This window comes from Carassius gibelio, chromosome B15 (genome assembly GCF_023724105.1).
Source record: "Carassius gibelio isolate Cgi1373 ecotype wild population from Czech Republic chromosome B15, carGib1.2-hapl.c, whole genome shotgun sequence".
NCBI lineage: Eukaryota > Metazoa > Chordata > Actinopteri > Cypriniformes > Cyprinidae > Carassius > Carassius gibelio.
The window spans coordinates 26,894,135-26,907,447 of NC_068410.1; the positions used below are offsets into that span (position 1 = coordinate 26,894,135).

At 35.6% G+C, this 13,313-nt stretch overlaps 1 protein-coding gene across 1 annotated transcript; it reads left to right on the forward strand.

Annotated features, from left to right (window-relative positions):
• The first annotated feature begins 7,908 nt into the window (after nucleotides 1–7,908).
• Nucleotides 7,909–9,574, forward strand: foxl2a (forkhead box L2a). Its single transcript, XM_052576169.1, has one exon. The coding sequence runs from the start codon at nucleotides 8,116–8,118 to the stop codon at nucleotides 9,028–9,030; it is 915 nt and encodes a 304-aa protein (XP_052432129.1). The 5' UTR covers nucleotides 7,909–8,115; the 3' UTR covers nucleotides 9,031–9,574.
• The last annotated feature ends 3,739 nt before the right edge of the window (nucleotides 9,575–13,313 follow it).

Genomic DNA, 13,313 nt, shown 5'->3' on the forward strand with positions numbered 1-13,313 from the left:
GGACTCGAGAGAGAAAGACACAACCTGTCACACATTGCTGACTTCTGTGTGTTCCTGCAGTATGAGGAAATAAATTGTTTAGCAATAAATAAATAAATAAATTCTGTCATCTGTCATTTACTAACCCTCATGCCAGTATGACTGTCTTGTCATTCAGAGCTAAAATAAACACCTAATAAATAACCCAGAGGAAAAGAAAACATAAATGTTTGAAAAGACTTCTCAGTACATATTGGAGAAGGTAATGCCCCCAATTCTTACAATTATTTCTCTAAATTGTGCATAATTAATGATTGGCTTAATTTGTAACCTCTTTTAATAGACATTGAAAGAATGTTCTTTTAAAGTGCTGATTTATTCCTTAAAACATTGCAAGCATGTTGGAGCATACATTAAAAAAAAAACTTAAAAAGATACACTCTTGTACCAAAAAAAAAAAAAAAAAAGCTATTTAATTTAATCCTGAATTTTTTACTAATAAAATAATTATCTTGTTTAATTTGTGGACAATGAAAGAATAACTCATATTTACCATTCTTGATACTGATAGATTTAATGAAAATGAAATATAACTTGAAGGACACAACGCAAACTCTACAGAAAGTCTTCCAGTTTTGTGGACATTCACACAAAGTCCCCAGTCAGGTTGTTATGTACAACAGAAAAACTGAGCATTTGAACACTGGATTCATAAAAATCATTTAAATTGGTCCACTGTTTGTTTGGTTCTGCCTTCATCCTCCGAGCATACAAAATCACCCTGGTCTTTACCTCCTCTGTCTCTGATCCACAGGCTCCTCCATCGTCAGTGGTCATTGGCATGGTCAACCACTCTGCCATTTCCACCGTGGTCTCCACTGTCATGTTCACTGCTCTTTAGATGCTCAATGGTGGTGCTTACTAGTACTAAAGGACGTCTTGTTTCATCACCTGTGTTTATTCCTAGTTTAATTTGTTCCCATGATTCCCAGATTTGTTTCATAGTGGGTGTGACCATTGGTAACTTGTATGTGTAATGGTTTCAGTATCGTTGGCTTCCAATTATTTCACCTGGACAATGCCAGTCCATTATGCTACTTGATATTGCAAACAAGTGTTTGTTGTCATATTATTTTAATTCATTATCATAAACACACTGGTTTGTAGCACAGATCAGTTGTTCAGTTTCTTATTGTTATTCCCTTAGGGATATTTTTAAAGTCTTTGTTTATGAGTTAAAAGCCTTTAATTAACCAAGCCTAGCAGCTATGGGGTAAATCTTAGGAAACTTTGATTTGAAGCCAAATTAAAAAAACAGGAGAAAAGATAAAGCTAAAAAAATTTATTAATGAGGGAAAGATCTACAATTTCCCAACACATTGTCAATGGCATAAATTAAAAATTACGGAAAAATCTAATCTAGTTGATTTAAATCAATTATAGTTAAAATATCAGTAAGCTTAATATATATAAAATCATAATGTATTGGTTATTCTTAATTGGGAGGTCTCTGTCCTGAACCATAACCCAGAAATTTCAACAATTCAATTCTCATATTTGGGGCAAATAAACACAATTTTAGTACTGTTATCCTTTTTGTTTGTTTGTTTGTTTCAGTATGTTTTAGTATGCAAGTAAAAAAAAATTCTGTAATGTGGTTGCTACCAAAGCATCACTGTCACTAGCGAAATATGAGCATAAAGTATACTGAATTATCAGCTAAGATGTTATGATTGTTTTTGGTCCAATGTTTATTCAAACTAATGAATCATTATCTTTGAAATCAGCATAATCATCTTTTTGCCTTTTACAAAAATAATTGGATTGAAAATACAACAAATCTCATTAATTACACTTAAAATATTGTTAAAATGTAATTGTTATGGTTTTATCTCTGAAAACTTTTTAATAAAATGGCAAAGCATATGATGTAAAGTAAAGATTTAATAGGGCAATATATTCCTTCTAATTAAATTACTATTAATATGGTAGTGACAACTATGGGGAGAGGACAAATATTCCAGATCTTTCTGAAAATACAATATGATAATTAACTGCACAATTACTAGAAAATAATATATCGAATATTATAAAAAATACAAAGAATGGCCCATATATCCTGTGAATAGATCATTTAATTTAGTAAATTTTCTAGCAAAATGTAATAATAGCTAAATAAATAATACATTTGTGTGTGTGTGTGTGTGTGTGTGTGTGTGTGTGCGTGTGTGTGTGTGTGCATATTATTACCCAATTTTTTTTTTCTTTCTTTTTTTTTTTTTTTTGGGAAGAATGACACCTATATGTTACATACTGTGTAATTATAACATATTACAGTGTAAGATTTGGCATTATGGAATAAGCCTCTGATATGTTGTCCCTGTCAAATGTGCACAAACTACTAGCTACTACTAAATATTGTAGAAACATAATTTTCTGTAAAGTTGCTTTGTAACGATTTATTTTGTAAAAAGCGCTATACAAATAAACTTGAATTGAATTGAATTGATATCCTCTGTATATAGACATGCTCCTATGTGTACTATCATCTTCTGCTGCAGAGACACAAAGCCTGATCCTCCAAACTCTGTGCTTTAGAGTATAAGAGCCAGGCAGGATTATCCAAACCAAATGAAACGTTAGCCTCATTTCAAAGAGACTGACAGGGATTAGACAATTACCTGTTAATGTTCTCATCTGTCAGGAGTCCACAGAAAACAATCCTCATCTGGGGCTGATTATGCATGTAAACACCCACACTAACCATTCTTAAAGTATTACTCTAAGGTAAACAGCCTGCACTATCTTTCACGTAATCTTTTATACTGCATTTTTTAAATCACTTTCTTTTACATTTTGAGGACAGTGATATTCATACTCATGTGTTAATAATGGCACTGTGAAGTATTACTGCTAGAGAACACACTAAGAAACTGCCCTCTCTTCGTGGGCCATTGTTGTCAAAAATACTTCCCTAAGGGTAATAACTGCAAATGAAGAGGATTAGAAAGATATATCAGATTTAATGCATAGAAGTTGGGACAGGGACTTTTCCCATATTCCTGTTAATTCTTTTGTCCACTGATAAAAAAGGTTTTGAATTTTTTTGATTGAAACTGATTTTCTTCAACTTGCCATATATTACCAATATTTGTACCACAAAACTCTTATATACATTTCATATAACAATAAGTTTTAGGTCTTAAAATGACAAAGTAGTGTTACAAGAGTGCTGATATTTGGACATAAATAAAGCTACCACTATATTTTAAGGTCCAGTTCTTACTATTAACTAACTATTAATTGACTTTTGCCTCAATAAACTCCTAATTTACTGCTTATTGATGCAACAACCACACTTTAACCTTTATTCTTAAAACCTCCAAATGTTGTGTCTCTGTTTAAAGTGGCACGCATGAACATCATTCTTTGGAACACATATTGACAGTTTTATCATAAATTAAAGCAGGACATGGAAACGGGGCATAATCGATAAGATACATGTATGATGAAGAATAACATATTGAGTTTTTGGAAAGTTCTAGACAGAATGACTGAGGGATGTAGTGAATGAAAGGAACAAGATGGTTTGTGTGGAGGTCTGAGACAGGTTTTGAATCATTTTCCCTATGGATTTGAAGACGTCCTGTTTTACTTTTCCTTTCCTGCAGGAAGCAACTCCACACTGCGTGCAAAGACCACACACACACACACACACACACACACTTTAATCACATATGCAAATAAATATGAAAACTTATAACCAGATGCACAACTATAACACACTTCATAAATACATTTTACTCACTCGCTTCCACTTGCTTGAATGAATCATTGCTTTTTGTCACACTGTTTTACTACAACTCCAGTGATTCAATGCACTGAACATTCATCCTGTATTATGTCAATGTCAATATTTTCACACCTATACTGCACCACAACCCCTGTAGTGTTCCAAGATCCAAAACGAGACACTTTTACCAGAGAGAATGCTACATGAATTATTAAGATGAATAATGAATGGATGATGAGTGTAAGAGAGATGAGGAGATGAAGAGAATAGTAAAAAGTCAAACAGCTGTGTGACACGGTTGCAGTGTCATGGCTGCATTAACGTCTCTTGTTGTCATGGAGCCATGATGCGATAAGATCTCCCACAATTCATAGCCACCCACATGTAGGCTTTTGTACTGCCAAGAACGTTCTCTGGTAGCTTGGCAACTGCGGGGCATAGGGGTGTCAGGTATAGTACGCCCCATCAGACAAACGCCTTGTTCACCTGAGTTAAACCTACACATTTTTGGTCCATTAACTTTGAGGATTTAAACATGTCAACTGTGAAACTGTCATTTTCTCTTCATGTGTGTAAATGCATTTGAGTGTTATAAAATAATGTTAACATTATAAAGTATGTTTATTTTGTGTCCAATTGTTCATTTTATTTTAATGTGTAACATTATTTGGATTTATTTTTTTTGTAGACTGATCACACATAGACACTTGTGTATCTGTGTGTGTGTTCCTTTGAAGATGTCCACCTGCCTCAGTAGGAGAGGGAGAACATCCCTCCCTCTTAATCCCTCTTTCCGTTCCTCCATTTTCACATCTCTGCATGCACTTTTTGCTCCGCGTCTCCATTTCCTTATAAAGAAGAAAATTATCTATGTGAGGATGTCAACAGTTTTTATGATAATTAATCTTATATTTCAAGAAAAGGTTTGCAAATGTTAGATTTATTTTTTTAAACTTCAGCTGATCTCAATTAACAGGTCGTTTGTGATAAGACAGTGGTACATTGATGGAAATTAATATTAAAAGTATGTCTAGACTTTTATAAATTTAAAACAATGGTTGTGTTTGCATGCAAACAAACAACAACAACAACAAAAAACGTATACAGCATATTAATCAGAACATTAATTTAGCCATGCGAGACCTTTTTTATTAGAAAGAACATTATGAGTCAAATGAGTTCTTCCTTACACTCCCTTTCCACTCGTATTACAATTATTGTCCAAATTTACATCATTCTAACTAAGTTTGGTTAAGCAGAAGAAAATATAATTGACCTAATAAACTATAAAAACAATGGAACTCTATGAAATATCCACATAATAAAGTGAAACAGTCGAGTATGTGTGCCTCCCGCATGCCCAAATGTTGACCTCACGTCTTAAACCGATTTCAGAAAGTGCGGGGAACGGGTATTTCTGTCTTCTAGAGTAGGCTATATACTTAAGCACGCACCACAAACTTATGCATTTTACATTTCTCTCCTTTTCCCCCATCTCCTCCCTCTTCCTTCCTTCCCTCTCCACACTTAAACGCGATTCCTTTCCTCGCGGAGCCTGTAACATACGATGGATCTTGTTCACACCTGAAAGAGCATTTTTATTGTTATCTTTCAGAATATTTGGCACGTGGTGAGAGCAAACAACCCCGGTGAGTTTTTACAACTAAAATCTGATGAATATTGTGTATATTTATTTTAAAAGAAAAACATGTTTTTATTTTTCTTGCTGTAAAATATTTGATTAGTATAGATAGCCTACCTATTTGTTACGGTGAATTTTATTTATTTATTTATTTATATTTTTTTGGGGGGGTCAATGTTTAGCTAATTAACTAATTAAATTAAAATAATTACAATAAAATAATTAAAATAAAACATTCCTACAGGATATTGCTAAAGACATTAATGTTATTTTGATCATTTAAAATGTAAAATAGTAGGCTACCTGTGACGCTGACATCGGTTTCTAATGAACAGTATTTTCAAATGACTAATTTCAACAACTCCAAATAACATCTTTCAAGATTTTCTTATTATTTCCCTTAGATGGAAACCCTATAATTAACGAATCTTTGCTTTAATAATCTTATTTTAGCACATTTTAGCAGAATTTCGTCACTGATTAAAGTTGAACTGAGTTTTATTTTGGATAAGCTACAGGATAGTGAATTTGTAGGTCCAATACTGAAGAATCTTAAAACGTTGAAGTTATAAAACTAGGACTAAGAGTAATAATACTTTTAACATTTGCTTTTAATAGATTAGTTTAGCCTAATTCATAATGTTGGGCTACTATGCGTATATTCTGCTTGTGCCAATTGTTCACACCTCATGGAACTGAATCTTTTGTATTTTATTCCATCACTGTGATGTCGGATAACATGTTATCCTGTATGCTTCACTATCAAGCTCTTATAACTTGTTGTAGCGTTTATCAACCAGCGCGTGGATTGTTTGTCAAGTGATTCAGAGCATCCTAAAGAAGCTGTCATGTCCAACGGTGATGAAGAATGGTCATAACTTGTCTTGTGTCGAATAGCCGACTGTAGGCAAGGGGCCAAGACTCGTTAAAAACCTGGCAGCAACAGACCTGTAAAAAAAAAACAATAGGCCTTAACCCATCTTTAAAAACAGATGCACGAGGAGAATTACGCCGATACATTTATCTAGATTCTAGATAGTCGCATCAGCACTGTAGAATTTAATTATGTAGTGTTTTGGTTTGGTTGATAAATAGGCTAAGTGTAAAAACGTTTTAATTATAAAATAACGTTAGAAATTAATTCCATTATTAAAAAAATATTTAGCGTATTGCAGTTTGTAGTAAATATGTAGTTAACCTGTAACCTGCTCCTTCTACATTTACACAGGCCTTCACAGACTGCATGTAATTAAAGGGGTTTTTTTGACCAGAAGTTTTTCGTGGGGGCTATTTGTTTTGCCATATTCAGTTAATAAAAACAAAGGACAAAGATGCATGTCAGCTGCATGTAATGATATGTGTTTTACGCGGGCATGAGATTTGTTTTGGGGAATAATTTGCGACTTAACATTAGGCTATACTGTCTCCAGAAATCAGTTATGCACAGATGTATGGTGCTAAAAGTGGCTGGTTCTTTCATGTCTCGTTAAATGCAATGATATTCTCTGCAGTCAACATTTTATTAATTCAGAACCTTACATGACACACATTAGGGATAGCCTGCGTAATGGAGATAAATATTGTGGCGCAATGTGATCCACTAAAACAGATCCCATTTGATTGAGTTGTCACATTATCCTTTCATTTGGGCCCATGTTCTTGACTAACCATTTCTTACTTAAAGCGACATGCTTATAATTGGATATGAGCAAAACCGGCAGCAAATCAAACGTTTAGATATAGTCCAAAAATATCTTGGGAATAACTAACGAAATACACAAGAATGTAAAACAATTTAGAGCCAAATAAACAGAGCAACACTATGAACAGTGCTTCACGCAGTCACATAATTATGTTTAAAACAAGATGAATGAAAACATTCCACTGCAGCAACACTGTAGGAAATCAGAAATATAGCCTACGTCAAGGTTCAGTTTTTAATCCAAAAGGAGGAAGCCTAAGCCTGAAAGGCATAATTGGTAGTATAGTAAGCCTATAGCAGTTTTAACTACTATAACCTACTAATATAACTAGCTACTAAAAATATTAGTAAAAATAACCGTTTGTAATATATATATATATATATATATATATATATATATATATATATATATATATATATATATATATATATATATATATATATATATATTTAATATTAGTTTAAAATTAATTTTCTCGTTTTCTATTTGAGGACGAAGGCTGGCTAATTTTAAAAAGTGGTTTGACTGCGCAGAACCTAATATAACAGTTCAGCTCCTGCACCTGTTATATTGACTAATTATGTCTTCTAAGACTGTGCCGGTTTCCAGTTGTTGGGTCAATTGTTGTGGTGAGAGACACAGTTCAGAATAGTGGGTATGAATCAAAACAGATAAATCGCTTTCGAGGCATACGAATCAGGAAGCTTGTGTCCTACCGCATCAAATACGTGTGAATGTGAGGGAGTGTGTGAAGGAAAGAAAAGGCGGGCTTAAGGAGAAACCAAAGCACAATTTGCCCTCCTTCTCCGTGGGTAGATGAGGAGCAACTCTGAAGCGCAAGAACTTTGTAAAACCTTTAACGCTGACATTAAGCTGCACAGAAACTATTTACATGAGTGTAGTCTGACAATTGAGACTGTCATCAAGACAATTTTGCATTGCTGAGCTGTTTTTATTAGTCCACGGTTTTGTTTTGGTGTAGGTTTGTGCGCGCAGTGATGGCCACCTACCCAGGCCCCGAAGATAACGGCATGATACTCATGGACACTACCTCAAGCTCAGCGGAGAAAGACCGAACAAAAGAGGAAACTCCTCCCGAGAAGGGACCGGACAAATCCGACCCGACCCAGAAACCACCGTACTCCTACGTGGCCTTAATCGCGATGGCAATCCGCGAGAGCTCGGAGAAACGTCTCACGCTGTCCGGCATCTACCAGTACATCATCAGTAAGTTTCCTTTCTACGAGAAGAACAAAAAAGGATGGCAGAACAGCATCCGACACAACCTGTCACTCAACGAGTGCTTCATCAAGGTCCCTCGGGAGGGCGGCGGCGAGCGAAAGGGCAACTACTGGACCCTGGACCCGGCATGCGAGGATATGTTCGAAAAGGGCAACTACCGGCGACGGCGACGCATGAAGAGACCGTTCAGGCCTCCACCGACCCATTTCCAGCCTGGCAAATCTCTCTTCGGCGGCGACGGGTACGGTTACCTCTCCCCACCCAAATACCTGCAGTCTGGGTTTATCAATAACTCGTGGTCTCCTGCGCCTATGCCCTATACCTCCTGTCAGATGAGCAGTGGGAACCTGAGTCCCGTTAACGTGAAAAGCTTGTCCGCGCCATCCTCTTACAATCCGTACTCGCGGGCGCAGAGCACCGGTCTCCCGGGCATGGTGAACACTTACAACGGCATGAGCCACCATCATCTCCACCATCACACGCACCCTCATGCGCTCCCGCACGCGCAGCAGCTGAGTCCCGCCACGGCTGCAGCCCCTCCCGTGTCCACCGGTAACGGAACAGGGCTGCAGTTTGCTTGCTCCCGTCAACCGGAACTCTCCATGATGCACTGCTCGTACTGGGACCACGAGAGCAAACACTCCGCGCTACACGCGCGGATTGATATATAGCTCGGGTGTGAGCTTCAGACCAAAAACAGATGAACATTCTCGCTAAAAGACAATAAAAACGAGGTCCATCGATTTCAAAAAAACACACTGACATTTCATAAAAATTTGCTGATTTTATACTGATAATAAAAATGGAAAAATTTACTGGAGCCACAAACTGTGGAAGCACGGGCTTTCAGTGCGAGTATAGCCTGCCTGATGCAGGGAATAAATATCACATTTTCCTTCACGGGAGACTCGTGGACATTTATGTTCTGAATGTGTATAAACAGTTCTAACAGATGAGAGGATGGCCAGCAGACTGAAGGTATAACCATCATGGAATTACAATTCATGTTTACCTGAATCCATTCTGTCAATGCCTCTGGAGTGAAGTACTGGGTTCTGAACCCTTTTTTCTTTCTTTCTTCTATTCGCTTTTGAATGTGTAAGGATACAGTGGAGTTCTGGGCAGGTATACAAACCGAAGTGTACACACCTCTGTTTTGACCTCTTGTTTCAGTGTTTAAGGGTCTCATATAGGGGTCAGAGCACGTGACTGCCAGTTTGAAAAAAAAAAAATAAGAAAGAAAAAGAAAAGAATTTAATGTATATGACACATTGGGGCCATGTTTAACTAGCACTTTTCAATCTTTTTTTTCTCTTTTTTAATAGGTCTAGTTTTTATTCTTTAATAAACACTCTGTGAACTTAACACTTGTTTTGGGTTTTATAATTTATACTACGGTATAATTCAGCGATTATTATTATTTTATAACAAAGTGATTTGTTTAGCAGTTCGCCCAACTACAGTTCTGGCCTTCGACTAATTATTCAATCTTTGTAGCAGCATGTTTTACGTTTATACAGGCGTGTAATTTAGAGTTTAATATAAGCGAGATAAGTTACTGTAAGAAAAAAAAATCCAAAATAGAAAAAAAAAAAAAAAACATTTCTTTGCACCATAAAGCATCTCGTGCAGTGCAAGCAATTCGTGATTCCAAAGCCTATAAAATACAGTCGTATTTACGCGAGTAGGCTACGTAAAGAAAAAAATGAGCCTGCAGATTAAGAAAATTTCGTTATCTATTGGGACTACATTATTTTGCTGAAGGTGAAAATATTTAGCCCTGTCGAAACAATGTCATACTACATAAAAACAATGTCAATATTGTTATGTTTAGGTTATTCAAAACTACTGCACGCATGCGGTGTCAACAATGAACAATTTTAACATTTGTAACAACTAGGCTCTATTTAATATATGGATAGTTTCGCATTTTGTCGCTTTTTATTTAGTGCTAATAAAAACACCTGTATATTAGGAGTACACGATTGTTGTAATACAATGCACGTTTGTCTTTGTATTTATTAAATAGACCGTGAATATGCTCATCTAAAAAAAAACTTGTAAAAACTAGGTTAATCGAAATTGATTACAATTATTATCAAAACCCCATAATAAAGTTAAATAAAGTGCATGTTTTTGCATTATTTAGTGTTACATAACATGAAGACAATCTACGTAGGCCTAAACAAAATAACCAATTTTTATTACTTAATGTAATAACATTAAAAAACGTTTACACATAATATCATTATCCAAATATAAATTATAGTTAATCTACATTGAAATAATAAGACATGTAATGCAATTTTGATAAACAAATTTTACAATTATGTTTCTTAATGATTATTTGATTAAAGTTATTGCAAAGTGTTCACCGACTTCCTCTTTTCGCGAAGCATGAGGCTGGAACGTAGTCTGTGGAGTCTGTGTGACTCAATCAGTGTTTCTGGAAAACATTTTTTTTATTTTTTTTTCATGTAGGCTACTAAGTAAACATTGTTTTAAATTTTCCCATTTTAAAAAAATGCATAAGGCCTATATTTTTCCTAGTATGGGCTATTCGTTAATAACGATAAAGGCCAAACTCAGTTTTAGATTAGATAAGAATTTTTGAAAAATATTTTATTTTTAGTGTTCACGAATATGTGGACATTGTAGGCTACATAGATACACGGTTCACTTCACTTTTAATAGCCTAACAAGAAGAAGAAGAACAACAACGGCAAAAGACGAAGAACATTAACTGTTATATTGAGAAGGTGGTATGTTGTTCGTTGATTGAATGTATCATACAATGACTGTTTATTGTTTTCATGTCTGCTCACCCTCACCCCTCTGCCATTACAGTCATTTTCAGGTGCCAGGTGTGTATCACATAATACGCCCGCATGCAGGATGCTCAGGGCCAGGGGGAGTAAAGGTGGGCCCCCTTTAAAAGTATAGGTTTTATGTAAGATATAAAACGTGCCCTTTAAAAAAAATAACCTTTTTTTTTTCTTTTTCTTTTTTTGACGGGGTTGATCAGGTGTATCCACAAAACATTAATGTACAGAACACAGGTCATTATTTACTTAATGGCCTACATTCAACAAAATTAACAAAATTATCCGAATTATTTGAGAATAATGGCAATCCACAGTAGCCTGTCCTATATTTCCAATAATTTAGAAACCAGTTATAATTCATATCAGTAGGTCTATTAGACTAGGCCTAATTATATTAAAACAACAACTTGAACGCGCAGTCTGTTAACGAAGTGCTGAATTGTCAATCGATTTGTCGGTCAACTTAATTGGGAATTTTGCTTAATGTTTTAAATATCTTTTTAATATGTTTATTTGTAATATTCTGTAAAGGCTATTCAACAAACAGTTTAACATAGTCTAAATATATTCTTGTGATTTTGATTATAGACCACGTTTAGCTACACAATTAGAATGGTTGGTTCATATGTACGTTTCATAAAAGCATCATAAGCTTAAAAAGATTATAGAAACAATCTTACGAATCCTGGTGTTAAGGGCCGTTTCTCAAAAAGCTTCAAGGTCTACATCCGGCGGGGTTCTGGAGTAAAGAGCGAAAGCACATCGTGAGGACACGGACACGTGCAGCCACCTGCTGGACAACTGCAACATTACATGTAAACTTACAGTTATGCCTGTAGGCCTGTCACCTAGAAAACATTTATTGACATTGCTTCTGTGTTTGTTTAAACCAATAATGAATTAATTAATTAATAACAAAAATGAATTACACATTTCTGTGGACGTAGTCTGCTACAAACAAATTTGCTATAAGCACAAATTTTATTAGAAGCCTGTCATTTCTACAAAAAATTACCCTTTTACCTTACGTATAGCATTTACGTTTTCTACGAATTTCAGTTGCGTTCATAATAATATGCCTACTTTGATTGTAGCAACTATCCACTCTATCCGTCATTGTGCTATATTAAATTAATTTATCCATTCAAATGTTGAATTAATAATAAATGAAAGGTTTTGAATGAGGCTGCTGTTCACGTGTCCACTATCGCTGGGTGAGTGTAGAGGTAAACCGGTGTTACTAATTAATCTGATTAATAAAGAGCAGGGTTGAACTGGTGGGGATGAGTGAGCGTCAAACTTTAAGAGTTTCTGTTGTTGTTTTTTTTTGCAGAAAAAAATAACAATACATTTAATAAAGCACTTTAAAACCTATCGCTGTATGCAGACAGTGGTGTCTGTCGTTTTGTAGACTATTCATATTTTAAACGAAATCCAGTGTAATAAGTAGAATTGTCTGGGCTTGACATTTTTATTAGGTCGTGGGTTTGGCACAGACATATTAAAAAATAACAAGATAAATGGTGTCAAATTATTCATTTGACCACACAGCATATGAGAGTTCTACACAAAGGCCATCAGAAGAGTTTGAGCGTCCGTTAATCCATGACATTTTGCGCCCCCAGTTTGGCGAATGGGTTAATGATGGTCCTGAGGTTTCCGCTGGCTGACCTGACTGATCTGGTGTCACAGCACAGGTTGTCGGTTTCCCAGTGTTTTGGGTACACAATTGAATTCCCAAGATTCCTGGGAAAGGTTTAAACTGGACAGCAGTGGTTTTCACGAGCGCCCTCGCGCACATCGCCCCGCGCCTATTGAAAAGGACAGAGGGGTCAGCTGTATTTGCTATACACAGGAAAATAGCCAGAGATTTGATTTGCACAAAATCCGGCGATTGTTATGAAGCACATGACTTTTGTCCGAATCCAAAATAATTTGGTCAGTGGAGATGAGTGGTTTCATTTTATCATTTTCCTCCTTTTACATTTGGGCCTGGAGTGAAGATTCACCCTACGTGATGTTTTCTGTTATTGGCTTGGATGAACAATAGATGACACTAATAAGCATCTTCATGCCAGAATTATTATTGGGGTGTATTATGATATGCCACATTTGTTTACAATTGGGAA

What these genes read in the sequence shown, in the direction of transcription:
- foxl2a (XM_052576169.1), top strand. Translation starts at nt 8,116, where the DNA reads ATGGCCACCTACCCAGGCCCCGAAGATAACGGCATGATACTCATGGAC.